The sequence below is a fragment of the Schistosoma haematobium genome, chromosome 1 (genome assembly GCF_000699445.3).
Source record: "Schistosoma haematobium chromosome 1, whole genome shotgun sequence".
Lineage (NCBI taxonomy): Eukaryota > Metazoa > Platyhelminthes > Trematoda > Strigeidida > Schistosomatidae > Schistosoma > Schistosoma haematobium.
This window is the reverse complement of record NC_067196.1, coordinates 57,109,183-57,125,168: the sequence shown is the minus strand read 5'-3', so window position 1 is coordinate 57,125,168 and position 15,986 is coordinate 57,109,183. Positions and strand designations below refer to the sequence as shown.

Sequence of the window (15,986 nt, the reverse complement as noted above, 5' to 3'; positions counted from 1 at the left end):
TGTTAGGTCACTTACAAAGCATACAAATCAGTCATTCGTAGAATATTAGCTCTATACTATTTCAAAAGTGATTCAGAAAAAAAGTGGGTCGGTAGACGAAAAACAAAAAGCGTTAAAATTATCCTAAAAAAAGCATACAAACTAGTTATTTTAACTATAAGCTCTTAAAAACTACACCAGATCTAACGTGTAAATAATTGCATCTATAATTTTGATTCATTTTATTGAAATAATGATTGCGTTATGACATTTGAAAATTATTTCCATCAAAACACGACACGGAAATGGGAACTATCAAATGCCAGAGACTAAAAGACAGCTGCTTTATCATAGTTCGGTACTGATTATGAAGTACGCCTAGACGATCTAAACGCAAGATCTTCAGATCCAACGGTAAGGGTAACAAACACAGATCACAGAGTATAAATCTTCTAGTCTACATCATTAACTTTAGTCAGTCGTCGGTATGACACAACCATCAGTCAGTGCTGTCGGTTATTTTTATTTTTTTCCTTACTGCGACAGAATTACCATAAGTTACAATTCCTCACTAAGCCCCAAGGGTGTACATAAAATCTAAATCCTAGTACATGAGAGGTTACTGTTATTCTTTCAACTCAACTGCACAAACGTTTTCGATTACTTGATATAAAAAGGAGCGACCAGTTCATTAAATCAACGATGATCATGCATAAGTTTGACTAAATAATAATGGTTTCCACTAAAAATAAATGTCAAAGGAAAATTTAAATAAGGTTAGAAAAACAAGATTTGCAGAATAAAAGTGAATTTATTCTATTTCGATACCTTTCATCAACTGAAAAATGTCTAAATTTATTAGTGATATTGTTATAAACACAGTTTTACATACTTTAATCGATGAAGGTTAATTCGAAACGCCACAAAATAATCGTGAAAACATTGAGAAGTCAAAAAGTATTTCATATAGTGCTCAAGATCAATTTAAATTGATTTACTGAAAACGAAGTCACAGAAAGTAAGGGGTCCTACCATGAATACTGAGTGAGTGACAAGAAGAGGAAAAATTAACAAATGAGCGATTATATAATCAAGGCACAACCGACATAAAATTGACGTCGTGAGTGAGTGATAGTAGAATGCTTGAAATCGATAGTAAAATAGGTATGCATAAAACAAAGGTACATCGCTAAAATTATCTACCATCACTTTCTTTCTATATACAAAGATTAGGTTAATCTGCTTGATGCCAACTACCTCTTCATAGTGGAGCAAAAAAGGCATTAGTTGCTTTTTAATTATTTTGAGCTTATTTTATATACTTAATATATATCTTCTGTCATCTGTCATCTGAATACTTTTCTTCCTTCCAAATATGAATTTCAATGTATATGTCCAGAAAATCTTGCAGGTATCCCTTCCAAAATCTTGTACACGATTTGCTAGGAAAAAAAGTAAATGTAATTGAAAGTGGCCTCAGAAAAATAGTGATTAACCTTTTATTGTCATCGTATTTCTGAAGCCAATTGGTTTAAATGGTAGCTCCTTTCTAGTGCTGTTTAATTCCTTTACAAATTCTACTTGAAATCTCTTGTTTTAATTCAAAACTGATGAAAACAGGTTTTGAACTTTCAATAACTCTTTTCCTTATTTAACAATAAATTTTCTCGAACTGAAGATAACTCAATACTAGGTAGTTGTTTTCTTTAATACAAAAATGCCTTCAGTACATGTTGTTATTAGATTAAATGACCTAATATTCTTCTAAAATCATAATAATACTATTCAGATTTTCTGGAGATTATTTCGTTGTTTAGTTATACGGCTGAGACTTCAGGAATAGTTCCACTGTTAATTTTGGCTCTATTTTAACATAACGTGAGCATTTTTATAATAGTAATAATAATAATAATAATAATAATAAGAAGAAGAAGAAGAAGAAGAAGAAGAAGAGAAAGAAAAAGAAGATTGATAATGGTGTATTTATTGTCATGGATCTTAGTTCTGACTTCTTAGAAGGAAGTCCTTAAAAATCGCATTCCTTAATGCGTAATTTCAAATATATTACATTTTCTGAGCTAGATGGTTAAGGTATGAAGAATTCATCAATTTTTTTCTATTACACCGACTGCTACCGATAACAGTAATGATAATTACTATCAATAGTAGTAGTGTATGGAAGATCTGCGGAGATTGTAGAATTTCCATAGGTTAAATCACAAAGTGATTTTAGCTAGACCACCAACAACATTATTATTATTAATACAAACTTTACTTACCTACCAGATGATTGAATTCATTAAAACAAATTAATTGGAAATAAATATGTACAAGACAAATCTAGGAGAAAAGAATGTTCTTATTTATTTCTAAAATTATGACAAATATAAATCTTACGAAAGTGTTAACTCATATACATGAACAGGTAGATATTTATTCTCAACTGAAAATCTATTTTCCACCATCCAATATCGATATATATATTCTTTATCTGTTATTGTTTACAGACCATTTACACTTTTCTTTCTATCTCCTTTTTTTATATAGTGACCCCGAACAGTTTGCATTTGAGCATAAATATTTATGTGTCCGATTTTATCTGATTGAGATTAATATTCCTATTTTTTTCGTAAAGAAAAAAACTATTGAATTCAGACAGTAGTATACAAGAGATAGTAGGTATGAGAGCTAGGAACAAAATCTTGGGTAATTAGACTAACAACAACAACAACAACACCATTATCAATAACAACAATAAGAAAATATGCATGAACAATTTATGAAGAGTAGTACTTGAAATACACAGAATAAAAAAGGAGTCTGTATAGATGATGACTTTATGATTAAATAAATTATTTTTTTTTAAAAACGCTTACTGTAACCATTCAATAAGTAGATAATTTTTTATGGTCAATTTATAACCATAAGTATGTGCGTGTAAATGTATGAGTACATGTATATTTCATGATATTTATTTGTATGTATGTGTGTATGCATAATAAGGCTGAATCGACATTTTGTGATTTTAGGTTTGTTTGTTTTTTTTTCTTTTAAATAAAAAATAAAGTCCATTTTGAAGTATGTGGGTTAATTTATTTGGTGGTCAAGTAGTTTGTACCATTCTATCCCATTTATAAATTTCTTTTTCGGTCAAAAAAAAAACACCATACAATACTTGTAGTCAATCATGTAAACATTAAAAAGATAATAAGTTTCTTTTCTCAAGAAAGACCATAACTGTAAACAAAACTAGTCATTATTAAGTTACTAATGATACTACTACTACTACTACTACTACTACTAATAATAATAATAATAATAATAATAATAATAATAATAATATAGAATCCTGGTGTAATAACTTTTATTGAATTTAAATATTTTCAAGATGGCAGATCTACACCTTTAAAATGTTGGCTACTTGTATAATATTAAATTGTGATGTTTTGTTTCATTCCATAATGTTTGTTTTATTTATTTTGTTTAATGCGGGTTTGCGTGTATTCATTTGTTTATTAATTCATCAAATTGGTCCACTACTGATAATAATAATAATAATAATAATAATAATGATAGTAATAATAATAACACTATAATTCATGTAGGAAAATAACTGAACAAAGTATTTTCCTTTTAATTGTGTAGTTGAATATCAGAAAATTGAACAATTAAAATGGAAAAAGCTTTTGATCAATTAATTAATCAAATTAACTTCCTCAAAAGAAAGATATTTTACAAATGGTTCTGAAAGACGGTTACATCGTATGAGGAATGGATGAAAGTTAGAAATATGGATAAACGGACTGTTAACTGGATGATCCAAGAGGATTGTACTAGCAACCATGAGACATATTATATCTATGACTGGGTCGTGTATATGCATCATTAAGAAAACTTAAACTGCGACAAAATAACTATTAACTACTCATTGGTTTTAATGTTTTTTCAAACCATGCCAACTTGTGATGAGGTAAACGCTTCACAAATCGCTAAACTAAATTAGATTATAGTAATAAAAAATATATTTTTTTTAATTAACGACGATTTTGTGTTATATTTCCTTTTATTACCTTTCAACAAAGGTCAACTAAGTACGGCCTATGAATGGAATATTTTACATAAAACTGTCTTTTTTATTAAGTGTTATTTTGGGAAATACTTTCTCTCCATTGAATGACATTAAACAGAGAGCCGGTATAAAGAAGGGATATTTAAACTTCTGTTTCATCCCAGAATGCAAATTCTCATAAGTCAGGGATCCAGTCCTTAACCTTCAGATACTGTGGCATGCGTACAACTTCTAGACCATTAATCTGTAATCCATTAGTTTACTTTTTTCAATTTTGGTGATCAGTACTACTGATATAATACCTAGGGATGGGTTGTTCTTTAAAAACCGGTTAGTTAGTATTTATTTGATTCTTTACATTTTTGAATTAGCCATTTCTAGCCAACAATACTGATACTATACATGGTTCATTTATACAGCTGACAAATAATCCTTCCTAACTTGCTAATATTTTAACAAGCTAATTTTACACCCCTTATCCTTAAACATTTTAAGGATATTTTTATATAATAGTGGCTCACACAATAAACATTCTTTAATCATTGCATTAAATATCCTACTTTCTCGGAATTATTGAAAGTGATGGAAGAGAATAAGAAAACGTTCACGTAGATTTTAAAGGACAGTTGTTATTAGAATTGTTTTTCCTTATTATTAAGACGTAACAGTAAAAGCTTATTATTAACATAATTTTAGCTTGAATTGTTGTTAACACTTTTGTCTTTATGAATGAATAAGTCTTTATGGTATACAAATTAAGTGATTTTCTGTCAATCAGTACGTTGAAGGTTCTCATCAATATTTCATAAGTGACAATAATAATAATAATAATAAACATAGTTTATAATGATTACTATGTTAATTACAAAGTTATGTGGATCAAATGTCAGAAGAGAACTAATAGTATTCATACCGTGTTATCATTATAGTGGTTAATTTAAAACACTGCTTTCAATGACAGATAACTTTGAGTGATTCTTTTATCAAATTTCGTGTCTAACAAAACTGTTTTATTGCATTAAAATTGATATTTTTTAAAAAGTCTTTAGAAATTAGTGCTACAATAAGGATATTTTGCTTTGTTGCCAAGACAACAAGCAAGATCAAACGACTCCATTTTTTAAAAGCAATAATACATTCACTGTTGTATTGCCTAAGTCTCACTAACCACATTCGTATTCACCAGTAAATCGGTCAGAAGCCACATATGTAATAGGGTTTGAGAAAAAGTGTTGAGAAGCATGTTTCTCATCGTTGCGATAGTTAACAACTGTTCAATAAATGAACTGAGATCTGGTTAGAAGTGGATTATCACAGCTAACTTGTTAGGGTGCACGAATAATGTCTTGATGATCGTCATTTATGATCTTTCCAAGGTTTAGTATTTATCGCAAATGTATTTATTAACTGTTTATTATTATTATGTCATTTTCTGGTTTAAAAAAAGATAAAAAAACTACATGTTCGAATCACTATCTCAATAAAATGATACCTTGATTTTAAACAGTTGAGACGAAACGGCCGTCCAGTGCTTCCAGGTTTTTCATGGTGGTCTAGCTTCAATTGACTCATGATCTCAACTGTTGAAATTACTACAATCTCCACAAAACCCCTTCTGATACCTTGATTGTTACTGATTCATTTAACTATAAGAAACCAGTCTACTTAGTAAATTTATCAGATTAAAAGTTAAGGTTATACAACCTCATATATACAACTACACAGTACAGCTGCGAAAATTCCTTCAGTACTCGTTTTGTTTACACTAAAAATTATTATTGGTTATTTTTAAACAAAATTATTCAACCATTTCATCTAAAAGACGTTTTCAGATACACTACTTAATGATAAGAGATCTAAAGTTAGGTATACTAGGATCAGTTATAGTTCGTTTCTAAACATGTTAAATGGTAAGAGTACGCAAAAAGGTTATATTCACCAATCGTATGAGCCATTTTAGTAAACAAGGATGTATACTAATAGGTGAAACATTAAATATATATATATATATATATATATTATTAACGCTGTAGTTCGTTAAATTTTTCCTTTATGGTGCATTGATCTCAATGATCAATTTAACTAATATATCAGTAGAACTGATCATACTGCTCAATTAACTTAATATATTGTAGGTTTTGATTGGATTATTTTACTAGTAGATATTTTAATCAGCTATATTACCTACATTGTACTATTCATATTGTCATATAGTGAAATATATAATTATCAGAACGGGGATTTGTGCAGATTGTAGTAATTTTAATAGTTGAATTCATGAGCTGATCTAAGCTAGACCACCATTAAAAACCTGGAAGCATTGGGTTACGCAAGATCATGGGTTGATTGAAGTTGGACATTAACACCTTTGGATGCTGACTCAGGGGTCTACAGGTTAAGTGTTCGTGAGCGAGACCAAAGGACCTGGGTACGAATTCTGCGGGTGGGATCGTTGATACACACTACTGAGGAGTCCTATACTAGGACGAAACGACTGCCCAATGCTTCCAAGTTTTCATTGGTCGTCTAGCTTTAACGGACTCATGAAATCAACTCTTAAAATATATGATTGTTTCATTTGAGAGTTCCATTAATCATAGACTAATCGAAATAGAGAAAGTGAATGACTACCACTTGTTAATAAGATACTACTTTTATCAACATTATAAAAGAAAACTCATTTATTCATAGACTGAAATGTATATTCTTTCATGAAAATAAAATGAAATAAATAAAAGCAAACTATGGACAAATTTATCAGCGATAGTTTTGTTAGTTTAATATTGTAGTATTGTAATAGTAATAGTTATATAAGTGTAATATTGGAAATCACAAATTGCATTGTATTAAGTTTTATCATAAAATTTAAAGATAATATAGAAGTGGTCACAATAAATGATTTGTACCTGTGTGTGTGTGTGCAAATGTGCTCTAAAATTAGAAATAAAGGTTGGTATATGAACAAGTAACATAGTTACATATGTTGTTGATTTAATGATAAACATGCTTGAAGTATAAATTTTCGAAATATTTCTGAATTAGCTAGAGATGGGCTTTGAAGAGGAATTAAATTCGAATTAAACGGTAAATTGGATTCGGAGTTTTGGATTTTTAACTCTATATTGTGTTGCATAGCATTGATTGGACAGTTTCGTATATTTCGATTGTTGAAGATAGAAGGTGGCATTTGTGGAGTTAAGTTAGTTGTATTGTAAGCATTAACTGACTGTAAATTAGTTGAGTAGTTGATGTTGGAATAATTCGGTGGTTCCGATTTTGTCAATTTCATTTTACATATCGTTGGTAATAAATCAACTGAAGATGATGAGGATAATGGTGATAAATATAAAGGGCATACTGACGGATAGTATGGCGTTGAGGATGATGACGGAATTATTTCAGGAGAAAAATCTGTGCAGTCAGAATACTTATTCATTAATATTGGGGATGAATGTTTTGGCATCAGTTTTTCTAAGAATTGTTTAACCTGTACATCTGGATATAAGTTTTGTAAGTACTTCATTGATAAGTCGATATTGCTTTTTCCCGAATTTAACTGATACTGTTGTATTTCTGGTTGATCACTGATAGAATTTGTTAGTTGATACATTGAATCACTGAATAATTGAGCACCTAATTCGATTTTATTTGATGAATTCAGTCTATTTCTTACAGATGTCATCGGAGAAACACTAGAATTTACGGGAGTTAAATGAATTGATTTCTTCATGTCATTTAACGTATGGTTAACACTTGTCTCATGGCAAGTGAAGTGGTTCATATTATTTCGTCTTATTGCAGATCGAGTAATCATTTTGGAATTTGATGTTGAGGTTGTTGATGTCAATGTCAACTTTGATGGTGATGACAATGATAAGGATGGTGATGTGACCATAAGTTGCATTGGATCAAACTCCATAGACGGTATATTACAATCTGTATGATTGCCATTCTCGTAAATATATTTCATTCTTTGTAATTTGATATTGTCAGCATAATCCATAGAATAGGTGTGATTTGGTATATTGATTAAATTATTGCCTACATTATCATTACTAGCGCTCACCTTCAAATCATTAATTCTAATTATTTCCCCAAGTTTACAATTTGCTCCATCGTTAATAATGCTAGTCGGATGTAATTTCCTGATATGTTTTTTCAAATCAAAATTACGACAAAATCCTTTATCACATATATTACAAATATATGGTTTTTTTGCTTGATGTGTATGCATATGAAAGCTAAGATTGTAAATTTGATGAAACGCTTTATGACAAATATGACATTTATATTGTTTCTCTGTGCTATGCGTCAATTTATGATTCTTATAATTGCCTTTTTGATGAAATCCTTTACCGCATACTTCACATGTGAATGGTTTATAACCTAGAAAGTAAAAGAAGAAAAAAGGAGATAATTAGTAAGATGATTCCTAAACAATACGAAAATTGGGTTTTTTGATGCTGGCTGGCAGTGGAATCCAAACAGAAAATTTCATCCCTTCCGGGGCTTATCAGCAAGATAAAATATCAAAATCAGTTGGTCTACTACGTTGATATTTTTTTATGAAAATGAGTTGTTCAATAACATGCTACTTACTTCATAATATAACTTAAGTGAAATTGCATTTTATGTTTGACGATGCCCTAATGCAAAAGTTAGTAAATCGATCGTTACCTATTTGTTCTTGTATTTAGTTCCTTCTAGAGATTTATTAAGCAGCACATAGAGTGATGAGATGGATAACCTTAATTTTTTCATAATATTTCCCAATATTGGACAATTGTGAAGAGTCGAATAGATCAATAGTCTGATCATAATTAATTAACGTAGGATCGGTGTGTTTTTAATAGGAGTCAAGACGTTTAATTCATAAGCTAAAGTAAAATTCTCATTCTTAATATATATATATATATATATATATATATATATATATATATATATATATATATATATATATATTATATATATATATATATACATATATATATTCTTATGAGTCAACACCAGATAATCCAATAGTAAATAAGGATCAAAATATCAAACTATACGAAAAACATCATTCTTAATGCTAACAATATATAGAAGAATTTGAATTTCTCAGAGAAATTCAAACTGAAAGCAACTATTTCAATAGCTTCAATTAATGAGTAATTTATTTGTTTGTATTCTGGCTGCTGAAGAATATACTCATTCTGCATTCTGGACAAAAAAATCACTTTCACTTCAGTAGTTTGAAATTAATGTTGCCTTTTTTTCTTTTATATATCTAAACAAACGAATAGTTTCTACTTCATTTTATTTTTCAGTATAGCATACTGAAGAATATACAGATATACAAATATCAGGCCATAGACTTTGGGGAATAATCGTACATCAATTGAAAGATAATAGAATTAGCAAAGCTTGGATTCCATTGCAATACTGAAGTCGCCAAAAATTGCTCATTTTGATCTTTTTTAATAGTTGTGAGATAATGATAAGAATTTCTAGTCGATAACTCTAATTAAGTCAAATAATAATATAAGAGATTTGTGGAAATTTTCTTTTTTTCTATAGTTTAACATTACCAATCAACTTTAGAAAACCAGTTGAAAATAGGAAACATTGGATATATATTTCTTTCTGATACGGGATTATTCACCAAAAATAGCAACTATTAGTTGTCGATTCACTTATTTATAGGTTAGGCACTCGATTCGAGACATGAAAGTCCTAGGTTCAATCCCAATATGGGTGTGGATACTCATACTACTACCAAACAGTTTCCCAGTGCACTCATTGTTTAACTGAGGTTAGTTCGTAATGTATTACAGAATGACGATCCAATTTGATAAAAAAATTTCAATTATTAATTAATATTAAATGAAGAATAAAACTGTCATCCCTTGCTAATTTAGAATTTTTCAGTAGTGTTAATCAACCACCACTCAGGATCGAATTCTAGGCCTTCAGACTTCCTGTCATTATCAGCCATCATAATCAATCTTAACTCTTTAAAAAGTTATAAAATCTAAAATAACTGGCCTATTTCGTGAAACATATAAATGGATTTTTCATTACAAATCAATGAAATAAACTGAAGGAACCTTTGAATAATCTCTAGTATTATTAGATCTACAAATTATATAGTTTGAAAGCTTAAAGCATATGAATGTTTAGGTGATTATACGGTCTTAAACATTCCCTTTTATGAAAATACAAGTTAATATTGTTTATTAAACAAAATTAACAACAGAATTAAATAATTAACTATATAGTTAACAATATAGTTATTCTCCATTTCTCGTTTGGATAACTTTACTTTGAGACTACATTGAATAGTTAGAGTGATTTTCCTGAATTTTTTATTCAACATACTAACATGATTGTGTTAAGTATGTCAAATCGCCAATATACAACGATCAAGAAGAAATTTCATATAAATAGTTCTATTTATCATCTTGAAAAGAGCAAAAACGAAGAATTGAGTAGAATAGTATGAATTCATTTTATGTCGTTTGGTTCTTATCAGCTGATTAACAAGAAATTAGATCTGAAATTATGCATCGATCCAAATATGATGTTGATTCAGTTGATTTTCTTATTAATTCAGTATGATTTTTATTCATTTACCTTATTAATTAATTCAGCTTATGTTTTACATGGGATAACATTAATCTGCATCAATTACTACAATGTGATTTGTTTTTTTTAAATTAACTTTTGTTTAGTATAATATTCGGTTTTATTAATTAATTCAGTATAACGATTGTTAAGTTTAATAATTTGTTTAACTAAATAATTATTAAATTACTTATTTCTAATGAAACTAATTCAAACATGAATCCATCTTCTTGGGTTGCTCTCAGTAAATCTACTAAAGAAGCTTAAATTTTCGTTTCTATTTAGCGCTTAGAAAAGATGAAGATTAGAACCAGTACTGTTCATTGATCTTCAGGTCAGAGTTGGGAATTACTGGTTCAGTGCCCAGACTTATCAGATGGCCATTACATATTTTCATATACCATTTTAACTACTAATTTCTTTGAGGTTAGTTAATCATTTATTTAAGAAAAATGTTTTTTGTCTAATCACAGCGATGTAGATTAGATACAACACAGATTTTTAATGATTAGAGAAAATCAAAAGTCGTATACAAAAGTCGTATTTATTTGACATCAGCTCCAGGAGTTACATTCATAATTGGATAAAGTGAAATTGCTCTTGTTATGCAAATCTGTTCGACTAGTACTGAAGTCAGTTGTTGTTTTTGTTTGTTACGTCTGTTACCCCCAATGGAGCATAAGCCACCGACCAGTATTCTCCAACCCACTCTGTCCTGGGCCTTCCTTTCTAGTTCTATCCAGTTGTTACTAATTTTTCTCATGTCTATCTCCATTTCTCGGCGAAATGTGTTCTTTGATCTTCCTCTTCTCCTTTGGACTTGAGGATTCCAAGTGAGGGCTTACCGTGTGACGCAGTTCGGTGTTTTCCTCAATGTGTGTCCTATTCACTTCCAGCTCTCCTTCCTGATCTCTTCCTTCGCTGAGATTCGGTTTGTTCTTTCCCACAATAGATTGTTGCTAACAGTGTCTGGCCAACGGATCCGAAGTATTTTACGTAGACAACTGTTAATAAACTCTTGTATCTTCTGGATTATTGTTTTCATAGTTATCCAAGCTTCCGCCCCATACAGTAGAACTATCTTGATATTTGTATTGAGAATTCTGACATTAGTGTTGGTTGACAGTTGTTTTGAGTTCCAGATATTATCCGCGCCTTCACATCTGCATCAGATCCACCGTGTTCATCAATGATGCTGCCCAAATATGTAAAGGTTTTTAGATCTTCCAAATCTTCTCCGTCAATTGTGACTGGATTGGTGCATGCTGTGCTGTATCGCTAAAAAAACGCTAACCACAACTGAAGTCAATGATGTTACGGAATGGTCAGTTAGTTCACACCATTAACTATCATCAGTCAATCTCTCTATTTATTTTATATTACGTATGCGGTGGCATCATGACAAAAAGATAATTAATCACACGTAATTGAAACAAAGTAATTATAATATCTTACCTTGATGTATTCGAGAATGAGTGTTTAATGTAGAACTTCTGTTGAATGCTTTACCACATATCCAACATATATGTGGCTTTTCTGATGTATGAATAATTTTATGACGACATAGAGTACTGGCTTGACGAAAACCTTTATTACAAACCTGTTATGAATAAAATAAAAAGAATATTAACATATGATATTAAAAACTTAATCTGGGAATAGAAGTGTCAGTCACACGTTTATGAGAAAAAAAAAACACAATTTTCAATGAAATGATACGTTAATTTTATTCTTAACACCTTTTAAAAATTGGTCTTCAAAAGAAATTTGATACCATGACGTTTCAGGCATCATGTTACATTTTAATAGTATTCACAGACGAATAGAAATTGGCAACAACAACAACAAAAAAAACAACTACCTAACATCTAATGACTAAATCCAATATCGGTTATTCAATGATCATAACAAACATTCATTTTGAGAAATGAATCACTGTCCAGATTCACATTGAAATGTAGTCTAACAGAATTGTTATTACTAAAGTTATGTAAGTGAGTAATAGCTAAATGGATAAAGTATTTTGTTCAAAGTTTGAAAACTGTTCATTCTACTTTGAGTTTACTAACTTGATAGTATCATTAGTTTTCATATAAAGTATGGCTCAATGAAACATTTATATGATGCTATACTGGATAAATAAGTTTCCTGAACATTCTTCATAAATATACTGTATATTAATTCTGAAGACATTTATAATAATAATTCACCTTTGCTAAAAATTTAATATGATCGTGTTTGTACGTACAGACTTAAGAATTTTTGTAAATGTGGCTTAATTAATCATTAATAAATAATGGTACAAGTAGTAAGTATTCTATTCTATATTACGGCGTAGTTGTATGCATAAACTAAAATTGAATAATTACTAATAATCCAATTTTGGTTACTAAAAGAAGGTAAAGAATAAATGCGAATTGGTAGATTTCATTGTTATTCAAGTGATTTCAAACGATCTCTTCAATTTGATTTAATTGTTATTAGAATATTTGGGTTGTTGAATACATTAAAAGTACTATATTCTCAAAGAGATTCAAATACTTAGTTTGATCACTAAAATACTATGAGTAATCACTTGTTACTGACCATATACACTCATTTGGTTGATATCAATTCATGAAAAAAAACCCTTCAAATTCAGATTAAAAACCTATTAAAAAGATATGGTTACTATCATAGGAATTAACTGAAATATATTAATTTATACCATTTCAATACCAATGTTTACTGTTTGTGTACTATTTACTCTGAATGTTCACATTTAAATTAAAATTTGTGCAGTTATTCAAGAGTTTACTTCTGTAAAACTTCACATCAGAGTGAATGGATTTTAAACGTTACAAACGAGTTGTTGTATGTTAATATCCCTTAATAATCCATTTCATAACTAGTCAATAATGTTATTATGATTTATTCTGTCTTTTGAGAACAATAAGGAAGAAAAATGACCTGTTTTTTCCACTATAATGTAAACTTAATTAGTAATAATAAAGTTAGATGCTATACTTTATTTTGTTATGCAATACATAATACAGATTACATGAGCACATTTTTATATAACGAATAAAAAAATGATTTCATCTGAAGTGGATGAAAGCAAGAAAGTTTAATTTGTAAATAGTTCAAATAATTAAATTTCTGAAGACATTGGTGGGTGTGTCGCTCAATTTCGTGGATTAGTTGAAGTTAGACATTAACACTGTTGGATGCCGGCTCAGTGGTCTAATGGTTTAGCGCTCGCGTGTGAGACTGATAGGTCCTGGGTCCGAATCTCGCGGGGAGCGGGACCGTGGATGCGCGCTGCTGAGGAGTCCCATACTAGGACGAAACAGCCGTCCAGTGCTTCCACGTTTTCAATGGTGATCTAGCTACAATTGACCAATGATCTCAACTATTAAAATTAGATTTCTCATGAACTAGTTGAAAAAAACTCTCAGTAGATTTCCAATTAATCCGGTAATGGCTATACAATGAAAGGAAGTTAGTCGGAGCTTCAATAAATCAGTGGTAATGTCTTACAGAATGAAGCTGAATGATGAAGATCCAGACTTCACACGGAGTGTCAGCTCCCTCAGGATTACGAGTACATCTTACCGAAAAGTGTCAAACAACGCAAAATCTATGTTCATGTTTTCCTACCAACTACATCCAATCACCTAAAGTTTCAACAAATAGATAATATCTAAGCTAAACTGGAAGTAAAAAAAGTTAACAGTAGACATAAAAAAGTTATGCAACATATCTGAGTGATTCTAACGTTAAATTTATGCAGTTTATGAAGTTTTTCACGATAAGTTATTATTATCTAGTTATGTATCGAAGAGAATACATTAGAACTGTACCTAATTAGAGATTAACTAAATTTGAAATTTGCGATCAATAAATTTGGACTGGTTATTCCAACGTAATGTATATACCTTAAGCTCAGCCTAATATGAAGCTAGTGTGTCGTGTGAAGAAGTCCCAAATGAGAAGGTAGCAAGAAGATTTACTCAATACTTCATTCTCTTCACTGATCTTCTATCTAATACAGATTATGATTAAAAACTACTTTGAAATCTATCTAAACTAAATTTTTATGTTGATTTTCATCAACACACCAAATAACCAAAACTATCTGATATCTTACTTTACAAATGAAAGGTCTTGCACCGGTATGAATGGGCATATGTCTTGTTAAATTATAATGAGCCGTAAATACTTTACCACATTCTGGACATGTATATGTTTTATTTGTTGACGTATTATCTGATGTGTTAAACTCAGAATTAGATTTTTTCTCATCATTTTCATCATCTTCCGTTAACTCTTCCTCAGCTACCTCTTCTCCATTATCATCAACATTAATGTCATCATTATTCTGTTCATTTGTTTTTATCATCACATTGTAATTATCATCATTAATATCCAATTTCTCAACAGAAAAACTTCTGGAAGTTAGATTTATATCCTTCATTGTTATATTCAAATTATCCTGATGAAAATTGTCAAGATTTGAATAAACAGAATTATAGAATTGTTGATTTTTATCTATAACATCATTTAATAAATAGTTTGATTGTTTTTTTGTGTCATTTAAGCCATTATTGCTGCAAGAAGTATTCCTGGTATTATTATTATTATTATTATTATTATGATGAGGAGGAGGAGGACTTGATGGTGATTTCAGCATTTTATTATCAGTTGTCGTTGATTTTTGTAAGTCTTTTGTGTATATACCAGTTGGCACAAATAAATTTTGTTCATTATTACATATTGTTGTCGTTACTGTTGTAGTAGATACTAGTTTATTATTATTGTTTAATCGTTTTGAGTTGAAATTCGATTCATTTTGATTATCATTATTTCTGGCCGATCTAACATGGGTAATTGTTGTTAATTGTGAATGATCAATTAATCGTTCAATAGAGAAATTTCCAAGTGAAGTTGTCATTTGTCACACATCGGTTTATTAAATATAAAGATCCTTTTTTTTCTAGGAAACAAATAAATAAATAAATGGTGATAATAATAATAATCATAATCACTATTTGTTTTTGTAATACACAGAATAGTAAATTTGTATTCACATAATTATTTACATTCAGAACACAAACAACTTGGATTCACATATACATACAATTTACCGCGATTCAATGTTAAAGTTATTGTTTGTATTTAACACTGTTAAATGTTGTGAAGAAGAGAAAGCAAGTCTACCGATATATAAATTAAGTTAATATGATATTTAGGGATTAGATGAATGTTTTCTGAAAGAGATTTTGTCATGTGATATATTTTACTTCAAAAGTAATTAATTACTAGTAATAATATATAAACAGGTTAAACCAAC

General features: G+C 29.6%; 1 protein-coding gene across 1 annotated transcript; it reads right to left on the bottom strand.

Moving 5' to 3' along the window:
* Positions 1-6,943: 6,943 nt before the first annotated feature.
* FEZF2 (Fez zinc finger protein 2) lies at positions 6,944-15,587 on the bottom strand (the record flags this gene model as incomplete). The annotated part of the gene is made up of 3 exons (XM_012940989.2): positions 6,944-8,434; positions 12,110-12,254; positions 14,784-15,587. The coding sequence occupies 3 exons, from the start codon at positions 15,585-15,587 to the stop codon at positions 7,023-7,025; spliced, it is 2,361 nt and encodes a 786-aa protein (XP_012796443.1). The 3' UTR covers positions 6,944-7,022.
* Between the last annotated feature and the right edge of the window lie 399 nt (positions 15,588-15,986).